The sequence below is a fragment of the Passer domesticus genome, chromosome 7 (genome assembly GCF_036417665.1).
Source record: "Passer domesticus isolate bPasDom1 chromosome 7, bPasDom1.hap1, whole genome shotgun sequence".
NCBI classification, from domain to species: domain Eukaryota; kingdom Metazoa; phylum Chordata; class Aves; order Passeriformes; family Passeridae; genus Passer; species Passer domesticus.
The window spans coordinates 15,170,937-15,192,236 of NC_087480.1; the positions used below are offsets into that span (position 1 = coordinate 15,170,937).

The window sequence follows — 21,300 nt, forward strand, 5'->3', positions numbered from 1 at the left end:
GCTGCTGTCCTGCCCCCCAGGTACCAGCAGCACTGGCTGGAGCTGGTTTGAAGCACTGCTTCACAGCTGCTGGCTCACAGTGAGCACTGTGGCTCCAGCTGGCAGGTTTTGGGCAGGGATGTCACCCAGCACAGCTGGCTGGGACCAAGCACTGTTCTGCACTGGCACCAGCCTGGCACCCAGCCCAGTGGCATGTAGGGTCCTGCTGAGGGGCCCATGACCACAGGCCATTAACAGCAAAACCAACAGGAAAAAGCACTTAAAAACATTTAATTTAATAGTTAAAAATTTGCTTTAAAATTATAGAAAGGCAGATGAGGTTGGACACAAGTACAACTACACTGAGGACATCTCACTGACACTTCAACAAGATATTTACATCAAACAGCATGGTCAGGGCAGTACCAGTTTGCTAGCAGTGAGTACCAGAACAAGTTGCAGTAAGCCTTCTGCAGAGCTCCAGCCACGGCTGCCACGTACAAGTCTGGCACATGGGAAGCAGGGAGGAGGTGGTGAACACAGCCACATGGCAGATGGAATGAGTACAGCTGCACCATTCCGTGGGGGCTCCTGTGCACAGAGAAAGCAGCTTTCATGACCAGAGGGCTGTGGTGGTGCCACTGCCCCTCTGTGGGACTGGAGGAGGGCAGAGACCAGCCCTGGGCCACCAGCACTCCCACCCAGCCAGGGGACTTCCCTGTGAGGGGGAGAGGCAGCACACGAGCCAGCTCTGCAGTCCCAGCTCTGTGTTTTGCTAGTAGGTAGGGTCAGAGACACACACACCAAATTAAGGAATATATATATCCTATAATTTCCACACTGTTCTAAGTCCTCAGTTTCCTCTAATTGTACCCCCAGTTACCTGTCCACAGAGTTCCCAGTCATTTTCCTACACAATACACTCTCTGTGACTATAGTCACTCAAGCTTCACAATATCCAAATAGAGCTTGAGAACATTTCGTGCTTTGGTACCACATGGATTGTCTGCTATCAGTGGAGGTAGTTGGTAAGCTAATTGTTTCATGATCATCCAAACCTTGACATAATATGCAATTACCAGAACAGAAAGCAAAAGGATTAGCATCAATAAAACACCAGGGTGAAGCACTCAGTTGAGAATTCTGGTAGCTGTAGGCACCCATCCAAAAAGAATGTCCCACCACCCGTGTTCTCCATCTTTCTTCACCCACTCCACCACATTGTCACAGCACAGGTTGAGATGGCCACAATACACAGTGTCACCAAACAATACCAGAGAGCTTCAACCCATACAGTGACACCAGACCCCTTCAGAAGGCTCCACATACCTGCCCACACAGAGTACTATATCACCTCAGAAGGCTGCAAGCATCTCCCTTCGTGTTCTTTAGCCCAGCCTTTCACACCCCTGATGCTGCTGCCCTGCCCCTGTGTGCCCTCTGCTCCCTTTGGTGGGTGCTCAGCACCCCTGGGCACTCCCTGGCTCGCTGCTGTCAGTGCTGCTCACAGCTGTGCACTGGGGATGGGGCTGGGCCAGCCCATCCCAGCCACCCCAAACTGGGTGCCTACACCACATGATGGATTTCTGCCATGCCATGATGGACAGCAATCAAAACCTTTTAGCCATTCTCCTGGGCTTGTTTCAGCAAGCCTCAGGTCTGTGTTGGAGCAGTACCTTTACCAGTTCATACCAATGGGATGTAGGCTGCAAGTCTTGAATCAGGGTATAGTTAGATTCCAAAAATTGACAGGATATAACAGGAGGTAAAAAACTAAAAATATTAATTTAAAAAATAGAAACAAAAAATAAATAACAAAAATCCTGTAATTGCAATAAAGTTACAGGTACAAATATTGGAGTGACTACTTGTATCTTCAGTAATATTCTCTACAAATACAAAATCACAAGAGGTTCTCATACATCTCGTACACAATCTCACTAAGTGTACCACTGACTTTCAGATCCTGGCCAATAATTTTCTGTAGGGTATTTAGTATTACAGCCAAAGCAACCAAAACTAACAAATTAGTATCGTGAATGTTATTCCAAAATGCATACTACACAAAAGAATCCAAATTCAAACTAAAAACTTCTTAGAGTCCCCTGAGTCTAGGGTTATCCCTCATGCTCCCTGGTCATGCAAGCACACCACCCAAGAGAAAAGAGGTTCCCCTGTTTTTTCCTAAACTGTTCAAATATTTAATTTCATGCTGAGTATAATCCTCTATGAGTATCCCTCCTGACCATTAGCATCTAATTCTACCTTTCATCTCCATGCTGGTCTCACATCTACAAATTCATCTCAGTAACCAACCTCATCAGAGTGCACAGAATCCCAAATATCTCCATTCCATTTATCAGGATCTCACTGCACACCTGCCTCTGCAATAACTGCATGCATTTTCTTGTCATTCACTTGCCCTTTCCTTTCCTTATACTGAGCTACTCTAACTGCAGCTTTCTCAGCAAGTCTGGTAAATCCATCTTATCAGCAAGCAGCTTATTTGGAAATTTTAGCATTACAATTTGATTCTGCAACTCACATCTGTTGGTCCATGTTAGAGCATTTCAACAACTGTTCCTTTTGTTGGTGTTTTGTTTGATATACTGTTAACAAAATTCTTCTTTGCCTTTCTAATCCACAAGTTCTTTTCCTTTTTCAGTATGCATTTTTTTGATGCATTTAAATACATCCAGCAGTTCAACTTCTTTTAACTGATTCCCCATTCTTCACGTGGTCCTCTAACCTTAGCCCACTTGAGGACCAGTGAACCTCCCATCTGGGAATTTCAGACAGGGCTGATTCCTTTTATTTAGATTTTAAAAACAACAGTTTGTTCTGACCCTGCTGACTACGCTGATTTTGTTTTGCCAGTGGGTAGAGTCAGAGACACAGACACCAACTTAAGGAACAGTGGCATTACCTTGATGTAAAACTGCAAAGAATCACAAAAGGATAAGCTAAGCAAGGCACCTAACCATGAGCAAAGAATTGCAAAGGGACAAGCTGAGCAATGCTAATCATTGCTAGGAAAGAATGCCTACAGTGATGAAGGACGATCCATCACACATCATCCAAGCCCAAGAGACAGCAGCTCTGGGGGAAGCTGCCACAGCCAAGGACTGGAGAACCATGCCAGGAGCTGGGAACTCCTGCAGTGCCCCCTCCTTTGCAGCCCACGAGGCTCTCCCACTTTGCTGGGACAGTGGCCTGGGTTTTACACTGCTAAACAAACCAACTGACATAATTTCTAATTTCATTTTCCTGTCAGCTTCTCCCAAAGCCTGGCCAGGGCTCAAGGAGGATCCAAGGGAGTTGCTTTTGATCCTATACCACCTAATTAGGCCAGATGTGGCCCTGTCCTGTTTCTAGATACAGAAAGGTGAACATGTTTTGCCAATAAGTGAGTACATATAACAATACTTTGTTAAAGTGGAAACATACAACATTTGGTTGGAGTGTTCATCCTAGGTCAGCTTTGGCTCAAGGCGTGTTGTTCAGATGTTAGTACTTCACCCTGGGACTCAGTCTCTGCAGGAGAGGAGACAGATGGATCATGATCTTGTCCCAAAGTGGCAGAGGTCCATGGAGTGCTGGTCCCCAGGCCCTCAGACCGCAGCAGCCCCAGGGCTGAGGTCCAGTCCAGGATGGTGCAGAGATTTTCCTACGGTGGCACAGGCTTTTTCCGCGTTTTTCCCTTCCACACTGTTCCAAATCCCGTAGGTGAAGTAAATAATGAAACCTGCAGGACAGTTTCCATAATGAAATGTGCAATGGTGGGTTGTCAGCACTAACAGACCTCCAGGAGAGAGCTGTGGGCACTGCCCTCCCCACCACAGGACACCTACCCAGAACCGTGCAGACGGCAAACCGCACCCAGGTGGCAGGGCTCAGCTGCACCATCAGCAGGATGTTAATGAAGGTGCTGAAGATTGGCACGAGTGGGAGGCAAGGTACCTGCAAGGGACAAGAAGTGCTGTGTCAGCTGTGTCTTGAAGGACCAGCCTGGGCTCGAGGATGCTACTGGCCAATAGAAGGACTCCCTCCCTGCCACAGCCCAGAGCTCCCAGGCACTTCCACACTGAGGACTGCACCTCAGAGAGACGTTTCAGGGCCCTGGGCTTTCCTGGTGACTGCCTGGCAGCAAGGCCTGGCAGACCCTGCAATGCCCAGGTCCTGATGGAGTCCAGGGGGTGCAGACACCAAGATGCAGGGGGCTGCACTCACTTTGAAGTTTAATCGTGCATTGCTCTGCGGCTGCCTCCAAATGATGATGGTGAAAATGAGCAGAGCCATGAGGAGCAGCACCAGAGCCACGACACAGCCCACATTGGCCTCCTTCAGCGCAGCCATATGGAGTCTCAGGACCACGCAGATGACTGTGATCAGTGCAGCTGCAAGATAAGGGGTAGTCAGGGGAGGGCATGGCCTCCGTGGGGCCCTGAGCCTCAACCACAGCTGGGCTGAGGCACCCACTGCCCTTAGTCAGGTCCAGCACTAGTTGTCTCTAACACTCCAAAACCTCTCTTTGTGCCCCAAAGCCTTAGGAAAGTTCTTTGCTGGAGGCACTTCCCAGACCAGCAAGCTGCAGGGAGCCTGAGCTTGGCTGGGCTTGGACCCAGCTCTGACGCTTGCCCAGACCTGGCTGAGCCTCCCCATTCTGGCTGTACAATGGGGCCATTGATAGACAGATCAAACCCCGCTGGCTGAGCCCAAGCACTCTCAAGGGGCTGGGCGCTGCCCTTGCTGGTGCCAGCGTGGGTCAGACTCATCACAGGGATCTCCCATGACCACCTGCACATCCCTGGCTTAGCACCCCTGTCCTCCAGCAATGCCTGTGCACCCCAAACCACAGCTGTACCCTGCACTGGCACCCTGCTTAGAGTGCAGCACCTGCTGGCACTGCCAACAGCGACTGGCAACCTGGCCCCTCTCACCTGCCTGGCATGCTCTCCATCCCTTCCCAGCTCTACAGAGACATGCCAGAACACTGCAGCCCCTGGCAGGAGGGGACACCAGCCGCCAGTTCCCACTCACTCACCAATGACCGTGACACAGACATAGACAATGCGCCCCGAGAGCACAGTGGGGGTGTCCCCAGGCGGGTTGAAGAGCATCACCAGGGACAAGGTCTCTTTGTGCTGGGCACTGGCAGCAGCGATGGTCGGGTTCATAATCACCGTCTCCTCCTCGTTCCCATTCAGCTCCAGCATTTCCGTGGCCTTCGGGGAGTTCGGCTGTCGGGGCTGGTACCTGAGCAGGTAAGACAAGCTTGCAGCAGAGCCCAAGCAACTTCCTAGCCCAAGGGAACAGTGGGCAGCACCTTCATATCCCTGCTGCTCCGGCAGTGGCCCCGCGACAGCCACTCCAAGGATATGCCCAGAGACACACACAGGCTCTGGTCAGCAGCCTCCATCTTGGGGGCTTGGCACTTCCCCAGGATGCATGCCCCTGGAAAAAAGCTGTGGCTACAAGCCCCCAGGACGATGTGAGGAACATCCACCCTGGGCACCGCCAAACACGAGGAGTCACGCACCGGAGGATGAGCACACACACAGCCACCAGGGAGTAGGCCAGCAGCGTGCCGATCGACATGAGGTCCACCAGGTCCTTCAGGTCAAGCAGGAGGGCAAACACCGCTGCAAGGAGGACAGGCAGCATGAGCACAGCTCCAGCCACCGCAGGGCTGGGTGCGAGGGGGTGGCCAGCAGCCTTACCTGCGAAGAACCCCGAGACAAAGGTGGCAATCAGAGGGGTCTTTCTGCCACTGTGGATCCGGGAGAGGAACTTGAAGAGCAGCCCGTCCTCTGCCATGGCATGGATCACTCGGGGCATGGGAAACATGGAGCCCAGCAAGCTGTTGTGGAGAGAGATTAGGCAAGCTGCCCCCATCTACCACCCAGAAGGGGAAGGGACCAGCTCTGTGCCAGGAGCAGGACAGCAGCTGGACAGAGCAAATCCCCAGCCCAGCCAGGTTAATGCTGTCGGTCCCAGTGCTGTGTCCCAAGCAGTGCCAGCAACAGAGCCAGTCTTACCTGGTGGAGAGGGCACAGAGCGAGCCAACGGCAACGGCGTAGCGGGCGGGCTCCCAACCAACCGCCTTGAAAGCCTCAGGCAGAGGGCTGTTCTTGTTCAGGAGGAAGTAGGGCACCATGAGAGTCAGGGATGCAGAGACCCCAAAATAAGCCACAAAGCAGATGAGGAGGGACACAATGATGCCAATGGGAATCGAGCGCTGCGGGTTCCTGGCTTCCTCTCCTGTCCAGACACAAGAGGCCACATGTGCCCTACTCTACTGCACAGCATAGGACAAGTACCCCCAGGGGATGAGCCAGAGTGGGGACTTTCTATGGCAGCACAGGGCTGGGGAGCAGCAAGCAGGGGCTGCTGGAGAGGAGGGGTCCCTGGCCATGCTGCTGCTGCACTGGCAGAAGGAATGGAGCTGCCTGGCAGCCTGGGCTTGCAGCCACCCCTTGGCCATGCCAGCCCTTCTCCACCACCATCAGCTCCCTCTCCCTACAGAGCCTGTTGAATGGAGGTCCTCTTTGAATGTGTGCCTCAGCTTTGCAAAGGTGTGCTGCACCACGCTCCCAGCAAGGGGCTTGGCACCAGGAAAGGAGAAGATGCTGGGCAGCCCCCAGAGGCAGGGTGGCACCAGCAAGGTCAGGCAGAACAGCCTGTACCAGCCACCCACTAAGTAGATTTCTGGGGTAATGAGAGGAAATTAAGAGAGCTGCCTGTACTCCAGGAAGCAGCAGTTTTGCATGAACCCAGTCATTTGGAAAAAGGCTGCTTGAGGCTGGGAAATAACTAGGAGGCACAAGCAATTCCCAGCACTGTTGCAGGCTCGGCTCAGCAGTCAAAAGGCTCCCCGCTGCTCTGGGAGCTGGCTGTGCAGGCAGGGTGCAGCCCTGCTCCCACCATGTGGTGTAATGAGCCACTTTTCCTGGGGCAAGGCAGGCTCTGAGCCCTTTTGTCTGGCCCAGCTGAAGACACAGACTCCACAGGAAAACCTCCGAGGAGCAGTGAGACCAGCTATTTTCCCACACCATGTAGCATCCTCCCCATCAGCTCCCAACCAGCTGCTGGCTGTGCAGGGGAAATGCCCACGCCACCCTCACCCAAGGCAGTACCTGTGGTGGCAATGCAGTCAAAGCCCACAAAGGCATAGAAACAGGTGGCAGCGCCAGTCAGCATCCCTCCCAGTCCAAACGGGAAGAACCCACCAGAGCCAAAAGCTTTTTTCCTGGAAGAAATGCAGGAGAGCAGCTGCTGTGAGGTGCAGGGACAGCAGGGCCTGTGCCTGCCCTATGCCAGATCCCAGCCTGGCACAGTTGCTCTACTTACATGTCATCCGGTGAGTCTGGCAGCGAGCAGTTGATACAGTCCTTCTCTGAAAGCTGCCAGTTCTTGATATCTCCCTTGATGAATCCAGCAATGATGACAAAGCTCAGCACCAACAGGTTCACCGCCGTGAAGATTTTGTTCACGAGGGCAGATTCGCTGACACCAAAAGCCAGCAGTACTGTGGGGACAGAAGAGGTGAGTGAGGACCCATCAGGCTGCCATGCCATCACCCATGGTACCATGGAGCCACTCTCCTGCACACCCACCAGTGAGCAGCAAAATCAGGATCAAAGCAAAGAAGTCTGGATGCTCAGCCAGCACTCCTGGCAGGTGCATTGGGATCTTGCTGGAGAAGAAGGTGGAGATGTGGTTGCCGATGATGTTGTCAAATGTTGCACTCCATGCTCGAGCCACACTGGCCGTACCTGGTTGATGGCAAATCTGTGCATTAGTCTGAGCCCAGGGCAGATGGGCACCAGCCACCTCCACCTGCTGATCCCACCCCACACCCTGCCCCCACAGCACCACATGCTGCCCCCAGAAACCCCCCAATGCTGCCAGCAGGGTGCTGGAAGGAGCCCACACATGCTGCCTGGCCTCGTACCTATCACATAGGAGAGAATGAGGTTCCAGCCGGCTATAAAAGCCCAGATCTCACCAACGGTGACGTAGCTGTAGAGGTACGCAGAGCCGGCCTTGGGGACACGGGCCCCAAACTCTGCATAGCAGAGTCCAGCCAGTACCGATGAGAAAGCAGCCACCAGGAAGCAGAGGACGATGGAGGGACCAGCCATCTCCTTGGCTACCTCTCCGGCCATCACATACACACCAGCCCCTAGTGTGCTGCCCACACCCAGGGATATGAGATCCAGTGTGGAGAGGCAGCGAGCAAAATGTGTGTCATCAGAGCTCAGGTCCACCACGCGCCGGCGGATCAGCTTCCTCCCAAAACCGGCCATTTTTTCTCCCAACATCTTGTCTTCTCCTCAGTGAAGCTCAGCTGGTCAAAAGCCCTGCAAGAAAAGGGAAATGTGAATCTCAGTGTCCTTTAGGCAGTGGGACTGGCACTTCAAGGGGCAGGACAGGAAATGATGCCCACAGGAGTCCGCTCCTAGCTCACTCATTGGCACCACACTCCTGCCACACTGGTTGGCCAGAGACCGTGGTAGTGGCACCCTCCAAGGCACTGTGGGGCTGCACACACCCTGCCACCATGACCATGAGTCAGTGATGAACCCAGTCAGTCCATGCTGGGAAATGCTCATTGCTCAAGCCCTGTGTGGTCTTAACCATAGAGCTCATAGGTGAATCCCAAAGCTTGTCCATTGTTTCTCAGGCTTGGCAGCCTGGAGATCCTTCAAACCAAACTTGACTGCTGGTACATTTCTCCAGCCTGGCACATGGGTGTGCACAGCAGCAATGATGTGGAGACAAAGAATCCCTCCAGCACAGGATTTAACAAGCAGGGCTGACTCACTGGAGGCAGCCATTCCTTTGTTGCTTTCGGTATCTGCACCACATTCTCTACAGGGATGCATAAGCAGACAGATAAACAGCATGGGTTCCTGGTGCTAACAGTGCTTGCTAAGCAGTTCTGCAAGCTCTACAGGCTGTAATCACCCGAATATAAGACATCCCCACTCCTCTTAATCACAGCAGCCACCTATCTCCCCAAAAGGCTCTGAAGATGAACAACCTGTGAAGCAGGCATCCAGCACAGAGGAGCTGCAAGGAAAGTTGTTCCCAATGCCCATGGCCACAGCTGGCACCTCTGCCCGCACTGAACCACCCAGCCACCAGTGTATTCTCCCTGCTGCCTTCTCCCTTCATCCGAAAATGACAACACTCCATCCAGGTGCCCAGGACCGCATGCCACACTACATGTATCAGCCTAAGCACACAAGGACAACTTTGTGACCATTTCCATAGAGGATTATCAGGATAACAGTAGCATCCTCCAACTCTTACTGTTTCTCGAAAACCAGCAAACCATCCTGCTTCTTGATAAACCTCCTCCGGAGCTGGCACGTCTCACATTCAGCCTTGACCCCAAGTGCAACAAGTGCCCCAGCACTAGCACCCTCCTCAATACTACCTGGACAACTCTAGCTGCCTTCCCCAGCGCTGCTCAATGGTTCCAAGTACCCGACTGGAGATCCGCACGGGTCAGGCGGCAGCGGGAGGCTCCCGCTGCATCCCGGTACCTACCGCAGCCCGGCAGCTATCGCATCCCTCCACGACTTGGCGTAGGTGTGGGAAGCTGCTAGCCCGGGACCACCGCCTCAGCCCCCGCGGGGGCATCTCCGCTCCCCAGGAGTGCCACCGCGGGGCCCGGCGATGCGGGGCCGGCAGGATGCGGCCCGGCGGCGGGACCGGCCACGTGCGGGCTGGCGGCAGCTGATGCAAGAGCGGCACCGGTTGCGCCAAGCCCCTCCCGGCCCGGCGGCAGCGCCCGCCACCACTCACCTGCGGCGCGGTTCGGCTCGCCCCCGTGCGATCTCTTCAGGTGAGCTCGGTTCCGTTCCGCGCCGCGGCCGAGAGCATGAGATGGGGGCGAGTTCCGCCCGTGATGGATTGGTAGAAATGAGGCGGGAACAGGCGCCTCACCAGCTTTCACCCAAAGGGGAGGAGGCGGGGAGCAGGCAGAGCCGAGTTCCTCCTACCCCACCCGCCCTCGTTCCCTCGTTCCCGCGCTCGTTTTTGAAAATTAAATTCCAGGGCAAGTGGCACGGGGCGAGGCACGGCTCGGCCGGCGGGACCAGGGCAAGGCACCCTGCTCCTTCGGGACACGCCACGGAGGGAGCAGCTGAGGGTTCCCCGGGTCCAGATGTGCCGTGAGAACTGAGCCCGTCCCGGCCTTGCCCCGCCGCTGCAGGCGCTGCCAGCGGAGCGCAGCCCGCGGCTGGTGCGGTGACTCTACCCCGAGCTCCGTATGCTCCGCTACAGCCCCTCCGTTCTGGGAGCAACAGGCAGCCCTAAGTGATGGGAAACGCCAGCACTGGGAGAGCTGTTCGGCAGCCAGGGCAGAGGCAGGGGCCAGCATCATCCTCTCCAGCGCTCAGGCTGGGAGCTGCTGTCAGCAGGCCGCGCCTGATGCAATCCCGGGCTTGCCTGTCGTGAGCGCCCATTCAAAGCAGCAGCTCAGAGAGGTAAGCCAGCCCCTGCTCCGGCATTGCCGCTGTCGAGGCGAAAATCTTTTCAGCCTCTTGCAGAGCGGAGGGGAGCAGAGCAGGGCAGGCAGGAGCGCCAGGCCTCCCCCGCATCCTCTGGGTGGGGGGAAACTCCGGGAATACGCCGTGATGGAAACACTAGCTCATGCTTCTAATGAAGTGACGCAAGCTCTTCTGCCACCAGTTCTCAGAATCGAGGAACTGCAGTTCAGCAACCTCCCTTTCCTGACCCCATGACGCAGTAAGGTCAAGCCGCAGACAGCGCAGCGTGGCCTCTCTACTCAGACACCCCCGCTCCTGCCAGCGCTGCCAGCTGTAGGCAGGGACCCACCTGGGCAGCACCATCCTGAGACTGCTCTCAGACAGGACAGGCAGCACCACGGGCACAGCAGGACTCCAAGCAGGGTCACCCTGTCCCAGACAAGCAGACACAGGGTACCCAGAATAGCAGGGTGGCAGATGACATTATTTCCCTATTACCAGAAACCTTCTTGCAACATCAGGCGCTGGGAGGCAGTTTCCAGAAAGGAGCAGCAGCAGGACACCAGAACATGTCTGCAGCTCCACATGTGTCTTCCCAGTGTCCCATCCTCACCTCCCAGTCTTACTGCTCCCCACTCCCATCATCCAGGGCCCTGATCCAGCAGCACAAGCCAAGGGCCGGGAGCAGGCAGGGGCATGGAACAAGCCAGGTGCATGTCTCAACAGGAGCAGCAGGAAGGCAAATAGCAGCAAGGTAAACACAGCCAGCATCAAAAGAGGGGAGGAAATGGCTCCAGCCCACAAAGGAGCCAGAAGACCTGCAGAAAAAGATCCACATCCATCCTTGGATGCCTCTACCACCTTCCACAACTGAAACATTATAGAGTATTTCAGATTGGAAGGGACCATAAGGACCACTGAGTCCAGCTCCACCCACAAGTGCCTCTCTGTTTACAAATAGCAGGGCACTTTTTGGAGTCAACTCCCTTAGTACCTGCACCAAGAAGTTATCTTCATGCATGTCCAGGGAACACACAGCATGTTAGGGCTCTCTGCTGCAGATTGTGCCAGCATTGGAGCTCCCCAGCAACCAAGCGCCATGCAGGGGTGGGAGACAGCCAACACAGCTGTGCAGCCCTGTGCAGCCACCCTGCACACAGTCCAGGGCAGTGCCCCAGGAAGGGGTGCATGTTCCAAGGCAGCCAGAAATAACAGGAGCAGGAACAGGCCAGCCTTCCCAGCCCAAACTCAGTGCACTGCCAGCACCAGACTCTCCAGTGCCTCACCCAGACACAAGGCAGTGCAAGAAGGTGCCTGCATCCATGACCCAGAGAGAAGGCAGCAGAGCAGGGCTCCCAGCACCAGCATGCAGAACAGTGAGGGACTGGACTGAGTCCCAAGTGCATGTGCCACCATGTGCCCGCAGTCACTGATAATAAAGCAGTAATAAATAGCCAAAGGCTGCAGAAGTCTAATGTGCCATAAGCCAGCAGTGCCTTTTCCCACATCCAATGTGAAGGTGGCCTAAGGAAGAAACCTGCCCATACAGCTGCCTACCACCACCACACATCCAAGCATTCCACCTGGAAGCATCAATTTTGTCCAGAAATGCTTCCCCAGAGCCACACTGTACCTCCATCCACCAGCACTGAGCTCCTTCCTGTAACAGACCTCAAATCTCTGGCTGAGCAAAACCAGCCATAGCCAAGCACAGACCCTGTTTGCCCAGTGGGGATCAGTGGGCAGCACTGGGCACTGCCTCTACCCAAGCAGACAGCATGCACCACTGCAAAAGATACCTTTATTTTACATACAAGGAGTTGAAAAATTAATTCATTCAAGAGCTCCACATACATCACTGGCCCAGGGCTCGCACAGCTAGACAATGGCTGTTGTCTGTCCCCATGTCCCAGCTGTCAGTCTTTCCCCAGCTCACCACTGTCGAACACTGCTGCATCTTTCAGACAGATTCCTGGGAAGCAACAGCAATATCAAAGCAGTAATGCTTCTGGCACTCAGCACCTGAGCCCTGAGAAGGCCTGTATGAGCTGTATCCCCCCCACTTCACAGCCTCAAGGGATCACTGGAGCATCCCTGCAGCCTGCCTGGAAGCAAGGGCTCACCACAGTGAGGGAACATACCTGCTGCTCTGAGCTGAGCCTGCAAGGAGGAGATTGTCTGCTGACAGGCTTCACACTGAGCAGTCTTGTCAGCTGCAGACAGAAGGCAAGAAGGGGTGTGCTCAGCCTGTCCTAAACACCTCACGCCCAGACTCTCTAGGGCAGCAGCTGAGATCCTGCTCTACCCCCTAAACATGAAGCCAGCCCCTCTCCCATGGAGCTGCAGGCCCTAGGCTCCAGGTACAAGCAGAGGAGATGTCACCTGGACTCCAGGTGTCCCGCAGTCCTCAGAACAACCAGCTCCACGTACCAAGCTCGCTCTTCACTTGCTCCAGCTCTTTCTTCACACGCGCCAGTTCCTGGGACAGCTGATCACCTGCAGACTGGCAAGAGCAGGGTGCAAGTGTGATGCAGGGAGCTGCACCCCCCCCCATAACACAGCCCATCCTCTGGAGGAGCACTGCAGCCCATCCAACACTTCAAGCTCAACCCCCTGGGGACCACTGCCAGGGCACATCCATCACAGGAGCAGTGTCTGGCAAAGGAGCGGCTGTAGCGAGCATCTGCCAGCACCCTGGGAAACAAGAATGCCTTTGGCTGGCTGCAGCCACACAGTGAAGAGCCCTAAAACTGATGGGAAATGCATGAACTTATTTTGCAGGTAAGAGATTTCCTAACTTGGAGATTCATCTTTCAGGCTCTGCACACCCCATCCTGGGGCCATGTCCTACATCTCAGGACATATAAAAGTGACAACACAAGCCACATGAAGTCTGCATGTTTCAAAAGGCCATTAGAAAATCTAGCTGGACAGAAGCCTGCAGTCCCCTGAGCATGGAGAGGTGGTAAAGCCATGCAAAAAATGCCCATAGTCTTGTGTAAACCCCAGAGAAAGGCTGAAATAGCTCAAGTGCCAGCCAGAAATTGGCAGGTCCAGCTCCCATCATCTCCTACCTCTGGCACAGCTGGCCCAAGCCAGAGCCTGGACAGTGCTCCATGGTGACAGGACACAGCTGGCCCTTACCTGCTCAGCAGGGACTGCATCTTCACACCCTGAAGTCAGGACAGGGGCCAACTCACTGGACAAAGAGGACTCCACACACTCCCATGTCTGGTCATTTCTACCTGTGAAGAGAAGTGTCAGCACCAGAAACCTGCTATCCTCAGCTGCTCTTCAACCTGGCCACAGAGCTGCTCCAGATCAGTAAAGAACAGAACCTGTCCAGGAGAGTCAGAAGTCTCCCAACACTTCCAGCCCAACAGCTGCTGCTGGGAGAAAGTGCTCCTGCATGGCTTTGCTCCCAGCAGCTCTGGGCTCCTGCTAGGAGTCTGCTCTCACAGTGAGGGCAGGCAGCTGCCCGGCAGGGTGGGACAGGGCTGTGGTAGCAGAGTGGGGAGAGCCTCCTCGCCTCCCTTCCCTCTGCAGGGCTCAGGACTGCAGGCTGCCCAGCTGCAGTTCCTGTGAAGGCAGCACCCCCTGCCTGCAGCACGGGCTGGAGCATCCTCAGCCAGGGCCACACCTGGTCAGCCAGGGCCCATCTGGGGAGCAGCACTGCCCAACAAGCAGCTGTCCATGTTTCTCCACACTCTCCCCAACACAAGGCAAGAATCTACACCTCCATACTGCTCACCTGCTCCCAAGACAATGCTTGCTGCAACCAGCCTTTCTTTGCTCTCATCATTTTCCTTCAGCTCTCGGGTCCTATTGCACATCAGATCCTCTGTAGTTGATTCTGAAGCGAGACCCAGGAAAGGAAAATAAAGAGCATCAACCCCTGACCATGGCCACTCCCTCTCCTATGAATGAGCCTTGAGCACCAGATTTGTTCAGATTCTTTGCTGGATGCCTCTGCAGCAAAAGGGGAAAAGGACTTCACCCAGCCTTGATTGCTCTGCACTTCACCTCCCCTCCTCTGAGCCCAAGAACATGCAGTAGTCCCCCAGTCCTTTCCCCAGGATGAGCTTCGACCCTGCAGCCAACACCTGAATGTTCTTCCCATGGCAGCATTACCCCTCTCCTACGACTCTGCAGCCTCTGAGGCTTCTGCCAAGACTCACCTTTATTGAGGCAAAAATGCTTGGACAAAATCACTTTTTCCGGAGGCCGCAGTGAGGAGCGGGAAGCCACAGTAGGAATTTCTGTAGAAGGCCTTGAGGAGGACTGTTTACAACTCCCAACCTTGGCAGCAGCTGTAGTGAACAGGAAACACAGAGGCCGCTATTCCCAAGCAGCTCCATCGCACCTTCTTCAGGCAGCCCGGGGCTCAGCCAGGCTGCCTGCCCTGAGCGCACAGGCACCAGTACCCCGTGACCCCACAACACCACAGGGTGAAGGCTTCAAAGTCAACAGACTACCAGCCCACACTGGACGGAGGCCAGACAGTGTTAACACACCTCGGGGTACGAGACCGTTTCCTAGGCTCCTACCTGTGCCACTCCCATGGGCTCCCCACTCCTCATGCCCTGTCCCCAGCCAGGCTGCAGCCCAAGCCCTTCCCCTTCTCCCTTCTCGACGCAGCACCCTAACCTACGTGTTTCCCTGCTTCGCGCGACGCTACTGGCAGGTGCAGCATTACTTTTCATCCCTCCGCCCCGGGGGGCGAGTTTGGGAAGGCGGGAAGGCTGTGCCCGCTGTGAAACCCCGCTGGCACGTTGGAGCCTGCACCTGGCAGGCGACGTCAGCTTCAGCCTGGTCCCTGGGGGAGAGAGAGGGTCCTGCAGCGCCGGGCGGCCGCGGCCGCGCCGGGGCTCCCGCCGTGACCCCGCTTACCTGGGGGCCGGAGGAGCCGCGTTTCCCAGGCGCCTCGCCCCGCGCCGGCCGCGGGGAGCTGCAGCCCCAGCGAGGCCCGTGCGCGGGGCAGAGCGAGCCTGGCGCGGCCGCGGCCCGGGGAGCGGGCAGGGGTGCCGGGGCCGCCGCCGGAGGGCTCTCCGGGCCCGCGCCGCGCCCGCCGGGACACAGCGGGCCGGGCGCCGGGGCCAGCGCCCGCCGCGGGCTGCGGGAGGCACCCGGGCTCCCCTGGGGCCGGGGCCGGGCCAGGGGCAGCAGCGGCCTCGCAATCGCCCGCGCTCGAGTCTGGGACCCGCCCGTGGCTCGGTAAGGGCAGCGGCGTGGAGGTGGCGGGACCGGGGGGCATGGGCTGCAGCCCGCTGAGCTCCCCCAGGCCCGGCGAGGGCTCCGCGGCCGCCGCGAGGTGCAGGCGCTCAGCGATGGCGCGACATTCTTCCTCGAAGAAGCTGAGGTAAAGCGGGGTGGAGGGCAAGCGCAGCTCCTGGACGTGCTGCAGCAGGTCAGGGCAGTCCGGCGAGCCGGAGCCGGCCTGCGGCTCCGGCAGCCACATCGCGCCGGGGAACGACCGGGGAGAAGCGGAGAGCCGCGCCCGCCCCCGCCCCGCCCGAGCCCGCTCTGTTCCGGCCGTTCTCCCGCCCCGCCCGCGTCCGCCTTCCCCCGGCCGTTCCCCCGCCCCGCCCCGCCGGTGCCCGCTCTGTCCCGGCAGCTCTCCCGCCCCCTCGCCGGTCACCGCTCTCTCCCGGCGGTTCCCCCGCCCGGCAGCCCCCAGGACCAGGCAGACAATTGGCTTCACAGTGGTTTAATGCGAACGGCACCGGGACGTTACACTGGACAGGGTGCAGACAGCTGGATGGATGGCAGCCCCGCGCAGGGCAGGGGAAGGAGCCGCCCCGAACGCGACTGGCGGCAGCAGGAGGAGGGGACCGAGCCCCTCCGAGGCCACGGCCGCCTCCACCGGCACCGGGCTCCGCGCTGCCCCACGGCCCTGTCCGGGCCGAGCCAGCCCCCGGAGCAGCTCCCTCGCGCTTTCAGCGACTTCTCCCCAGGAGCCACCTCTCGCCCAGCAGTACCAGTTCCTCACCAGAAACAGAGGGGACGTTGGGAAGGCCTCGGGGAACGTGCCTGGCAGGAACAGGAGGGCATCCACTCTGGGCCTGTGCTCCAAGAAAGGCTCAACTGTGCCACAACAAAGTGACCAAGCGCTTTTAAACCAGCCAGCCCTGACCTGAGGAGCCCCCGAGCTGAAGCCCAACCTCACTCATCACAGCTGTGGCAGCTGGGGGAGCCTCTAAAGGACACTTGTGCTGCAGCAAGTCACAGCCTCATTGTTCCCTCAAGCTCTGAACACTTTCCTGACCAGTCGTATGTTCTCACTTCCACACAAGTGACTGCCTAGCTCACTGCAGAACAGGGGAGAACACACAAAGAGCCATTGCCACTTCTCCTGCTTTATAAGCAATGTCTAACCTAGGACTGACCATTTTCTGCTGTCCTTTTCTGGAGAGGCGGCCTCACTCCGGGCCCCACTGCTGGGCTCCTCCAGTGACAGCCATCACAGCTGCATCCTACAACTGCTCCACCAGCCTTCTCTTGCTCCTCCTCAGCCAGACAGCCTGCTCCTCCCAGCAGCTGGGGCCCAGGATAAGGTCACTAGGCTCAGCCGAGCAGAGTGCTGCAGGCAACACCAGCCCAGCAGCCCATGCCACAGCAGGCTGTGGTGTTTCCTAAACTCTGGGCCAATGCATCACAGCACATGTGGCTACAGCCCAGACTATCCCATCCTCCACGTGCCAAATGGCCCACAAAGAGCATCATGAGAGCACATGGGATGGAAACCCCTCGAGCTGCCAGCAGCACCTTAGAAAGGAGGGGGCACAAATACACCAAATAGGTCTGTAATTCAGGAGGCTGATAGCGGGGTTTGAGTAGGTGTTGGGTCTCAGCACTTCCAGACAGTGAAGAATGGGGGTTTCATGCAGGGTGAATGGGGTGGATGACAGACTGACACACCCAGGCACCTACTCACTGGTTTGGATAAACCTTACTAAAACTCTAATACCTGATATAATCACTGACCAACATGACAACTGCTATTCTTCAAAGTCTCCTGCAGAGATGCTTGGGGCTGCACAGACAAGGGAGTGAAGGTCATCTCTTATCTTCCTGTACAGGGAGAGAGGCAGCTCCTACACCAGAACGCCATTAGCAAGTTCCTGCTCCACACCTATCCAATCTGCCCCTAGACGTGGGACAACACACTCACTTGCATAAATCTTCACATCTTTAGGCCACGACCACAGCCCAGTAGAACAAACTGCTGCCAGTTACAAAAGAGGAAAATACTGAACAAACTGGGAGGTTCAAGAGAGGAAAAGCTGGTTCAGAGAAGACAGATTTAGTGTAAAAATAAATGTCATTTTTGCAGGAGGGAGGGTGGAATGGAGGAAGACAGTGCCAGGTGCTCCTACTGGCGCACTTTCCCTGGGACGTAATTCCTATCAATAGTCTCCTCTTGCAGGAACATATGTAAGCAGCGCTCGTTCTGTGCCAGTGGGTGTCCAGCAATTCTGGAAGAAAATCAGATGTGGAGGTTAGCACAGCTGCCTCCAAGACCCCCACGCCTCTGCTGTGTGCAGGAGGGAGTCAGGCAGCCAGCTCAGCACACCTGCACCGCGCTCAGCCCACGGTCACACATCGCTCTGCAACAGGACCAGAAGAGGTGCTTGAGCACAGGCTGTTCCCTTCCAGGCCGTGCCCTCAACCAACAGTACCATGCTGGGGGGTCCCTGTAGCACAGCTGTCCTGCTAATACTCACTAGGCTCTCAGGAGAGAGCACAAAGCACAACCCCCACTCAGGGCAGGACTTGCTCCAGTTCCAGATTCATTATGTGGCTGCAGGCACCACCCTCCAGCACTGGCACCTGCCAGAAGCAGGTCAAGACTCAAGACTCTCTCACAGTCAACCCACGGCCCAGCAGCAGCTAAAAAGGCAGCACACAGCAAAGCCAGCACATCAAACTTACTTGTTAATAAACTGTTCTAGGCCCTGTCTCCGCTCCTCGATGAAAGACTCCTCAAAGATGCCTTCATCTCCTCGGAAGGGCAGCTGTCGTTTCAAAGCTTTTCCAGGCAGCGGTGGCACTACAATCTGAAACACAGAATCACCCGTGAGCAGAACAGCCACCTGCAAGCAGACATCCTTTGCTGTTTGATGCTCATCTCCAGTGCCATCACATGCATAGAGCAGAAGGTGCCCACTGTCAGAGATTGGCTAAATTTCATGTCTCTAAACACTTTGGGATGGTTGGCAAATGCCTGCATGTTTGGTGGGAAGGGCAGATCAGGGCTTGTGAAGGGGAGACAGTGAAAGGCTCCACCCCCCAGCCCAGGCCGGGCAGAGATGTTCATCAGTCACACACCCCGCCCCAGAGTGACCAGAAGCTCCACCTTGGGAGGGGACCACGAAGGCCCTGGCCTTAAAAGCTCCCACGAGGGACTTCTCTGGCCCCTGCATTCTCCTGGAGTTTCCATCTCACCCTTGCTGGAACCCTAGGAGTTGGTAGCTATGTGTGTTTTTCTGTACCTTTTTTGTCTCTCTCTCTCTTCTAATCCTCTTTCCATGGAACTTTTTTGGGTAACATAGCAACTTAAGGTTTTAAAGGTTTCTAAGTTCAGCAGGGTAAGTTTATCCTAAATTAATAGTAAATTAATGCTAACTAATGTTATAATAAGTGTTTTATAAGTGTATTTACTCCTTTGCCAAAATTCCTTATTTTTGCCAGTAAACTTTTGTGCATTTGTGACCTCTTGAGAATATCTGGTTGGGATTTCTCCTTGCACCAAACTAGAGTAAAGGAATCTCAGTTTAACCCCTAGATTTACGTATCTGGGCTGCCACATCCACCACCACAGCCCCACTTCTCAAGATCACTGCTGCAACTGTTCCCACATCCTGGCTTAAGGAACAGGGAGGTCTGACCAGGCCTCACCTTACTGTCTCGTTCCAGCTCATTCTTCAGCCACTCAAAGTCGCTGTATCGTCTCCTCACACACGACTCCTTCAATTTGAAGATGGGGAGGTTTGTCTGTAATGAAGCAAAGCAGTTTATTTGCAGGTTGCTCTGGAAGCCACACGTGTAACTGAAACATGAAGCTGCAGTGAGAAAATCAAACCTGCTGAGAAGGACTCATGATGGGAACACTCAAGTTCCTTATTCAGGACAGCACAAACACCAAAATCCTTCAGATCCAAGCAAGCCTGTCTATTCACTGCCAGCCATTCCCTCTCCCCTGAGTGACTATTTCTGGAACACCCCCTTCCCAGGGGCACACACTGCAGCCAGTGCTGACAATATGACTGTCAGGAGAATGATTTTTCCTCCCCACAAGTTTACTTCATTTTGAAGTGATCTACAAGAGAGTTTTGCAGCAGTCTGTAGAGCAAAGGAGCATCTGACCTGACACAGGCATCTCCATGGAAGAACTAACTGAGGAAATCTTGCCCCAGCAATTGTTCAAGGCAGACCTCATCTACAGTCTTCTCCCAAAACAGAGCACCTACCCTAACAGGCTTTTCATGCCCATCTTGTGTCACTAGAGAACGGTGCAGCAATTCTTCACCCTTCTCCCCTGCCACTGGAGTCCAACAAATGACATTTGTCATTTGTTGCGTTAACTTTACCTTTACCCCATCAACACAGTCTGAATCATTCCAGGAGCTGAGGTAACAAAACCTTCTGATGGACAGCACTCAGATATTACTGCAACACAATTAACTGTTCTTATGAGGTCTGTGAAATAAACCCAGCTGCTTTCAGAGCATCTCTGCTGGTTTCAGTGGGACTAAGAGGTTCCCATTGCCACCTGCAGGCTGATGGGAGCCAAGCACCGGAGCAGAAAAAAAGCAAACACCAATTCTTCTGAAAGGCAGAGGAGACTGAGCAGTTAAATCATGCTATAAGCAAAAGTCAAACCAGCACATGCTAAAGGGAGCTTGTTTTAGGGGAAGCTCAGTTTTACTTTTCCCATCTACCAGACGCAGAGCTGTGAAGGGGTCCCCAGTCCAGCTCGTTTAAGGCCCAACGGAGAGAACCCTGCTCAGCCCGCTGTGCACACTCCGAGCCCACGGGCTCCTGGCAGAGCAGGCAGCACGCAGTGTGAGCAGCCCCGCGTTCCTGCCCCCCAGCCTGAGATAAGCAGCTGCGTGCAGCCGTGCCCTGCTCAGCAGCCACGCCGCGGGGCTCTCCGAGGGACCGGGCGCCGGAGCTGTGAGGCAGCAGCTCCCCGCGCCGGCCCCGCTGGATGCCGAGCGAGCCCGCGGCTCTGACCTTGAGCCCCGCAGGAGCGCTGCTCGCCCCTTCGCCTCCTCCGCCCCCCGCCGCCCGACAGCGGCCCCGCCCGGCCCTGCCCCGCCCGGCCGCCGCGCCCCGAGCGCTGCCGCCCCTCCCCGGGCCGCGCTCCGCACCCCGGGCAGCCCGGCCCCGCAGGCCCGACGGGGGCCGCACCCGCATGCGGAGCTCGTAGCTGGTGTATCTGGCGCGGCCCATGCCCACGGTCTGCGGGTTGAAGATGTCGATCTCGAGGAAGTTGCTGGGCGGCCCGTACGCGTCCGTGAGGTCCTGCGGCTTCGCGTTGAGGCGCCGGGTGTCCGCCACCGCCGCCTCCGACATGGTGGTGGTGCCGCCGCCCCGCCCGGCCCGCCCCGCCCGCTACCGCAGCCCGCCCCGCCCGCGCATAGCCGCACGGGGCCCGCCCGCCGCCTACATAAACCGGCAGCTATCCAGGGTTCGGGGCCCCGCAGCAGCCACCCCGTCCGCACATCGCAGCGCGGCGCCCGCACAGCGCCTGCATAAAGCGGTCGTTATCCAGGGTTCGGGGCCGCTTAGCCACAGCCGTGACAGCGCCGCCGTG

At 56.2% G+C, this 21,300-nt stretch overlaps 2 protein-coding genes across 6 annotated transcripts; both read right to left on the bottom strand.

The window, feature by feature from the left end:
* Window positions 1-259: 259 nt before the first annotated feature.
* Window positions 260-13,665, bottom strand: SLC7A3 (solute carrier family 7 member 3). Of its 5 annotated transcripts, none has more exons than XM_064427007.1 (13): window positions 13,626-13,665; window positions 12,912-12,984; window positions 7,934-8,342; window positions 7,596-7,754; window positions 7,330-7,507; window positions 7,116-7,228; window positions 6,018-6,240; window positions 5,700-5,839; window positions 5,519-5,621; window positions 5,024-5,235; window positions 4,210-4,376; window positions 3,831-3,939; window positions 260-3,724 (listed from the first exon to the last, which is right to left on the bottom strand). In XM_064427007.1, the coding sequence occupies exons 3-13, from the start codon at window positions 8,301-8,303 to the stop codon at window positions 3,591-3,593; spliced, it is 1,908 nt and encodes a 635-aa protein (XP_064283077.1). In that variant the 5' UTR covers window positions 8,304-8,342; window positions 12,912-12,984; window positions 13,626-13,665; the 3' UTR covers window positions 260-3,590. The 5 variants fall into 5 exon arrangements, with proteins under 5 accessions (XP_064283077.1, XP_064283075.1, XP_064283076.1 ...); XM_064427005.1 differs by lacking the exon at window positions 13,626-13,665 and adding an exon at window positions 12,623-12,694 and having other exon boundaries at window positions 12,912-12,981; XM_064427006.1 differs by lacking the exons at window positions 12,912-12,984; window positions 13,626-13,665 and adding an exon at window positions 9,796-9,815.
* Window positions 13,666-16,172: 2,507 nt separating this feature from the next.
* On the bottom strand, window positions 16,173-21,118 carry SNX12 (sorting nexin 12). Its single transcript, XM_064427011.1, has 4 exons — window positions 20,895-21,118; window positions 19,380-19,475; window positions 18,414-18,538; window positions 16,173-17,956 (listed from the first exon to the last, which is right to left on the bottom strand). The coding sequence occupies exons 1-4, from the start codon at window positions 21,057-21,059 to the stop codon at window positions 17,854-17,856; spliced, it is 489 nt and encodes a 162-aa protein (XP_064283081.1). The 5' UTR covers window positions 21,060-21,118; the 3' UTR covers window positions 16,173-17,853.
* Between the last annotated feature and the right edge of the window lie 182 nt (window positions 21,119-21,300).

Excerpts from the sequence above, each read along its gene's own strand:
- SLC7A3 (XM_064427007.1), bottom strand. The coding sequence starts at position 8,303 with ATGTTGGGAGAAAAAATGGCCGGTTTTGGGAGGAAGCTGATCCGCCGG. Across the intron at positions 7,508-7,595 it reads CCTGATTTTGCTGCTCACTG|TACTGCTGGCTTTTGGTGTC; the intron begins GTGGGTGTGCAG and ends CTGTCCCCACAG. Across the intron at positions 4,377-5,023 it reads TGTCTGTGTCACGGTCATTG|CTGCACTGATCACAGTCATC; the intron begins GTGAGTGAGTGG and ends CTTATCTTGCAG.
- SNX12 (XM_064427011.1), bottom strand. The coding sequence starts at position 21,059 with ATGTCGGAGGCGGCGGTGGCGGACACCCGGCGCCTCAACGCGAAGCCG. Across the intron at positions 19,476-20,894 it reads GCTACGAGCTCCGCATGCGG|ACAAACCTCCCCATCTTCAA; the intron begins GTGCGGCCCCCG and ends GCTTCATTACAG. Across the intron at positions 17,957-18,413 it reads CTAGAACAGTTTATTAACAA|AATTGCTGGACACCCACTGG; the intron begins GTAAGTTTGATG and ends ATTTTCTTCCAG.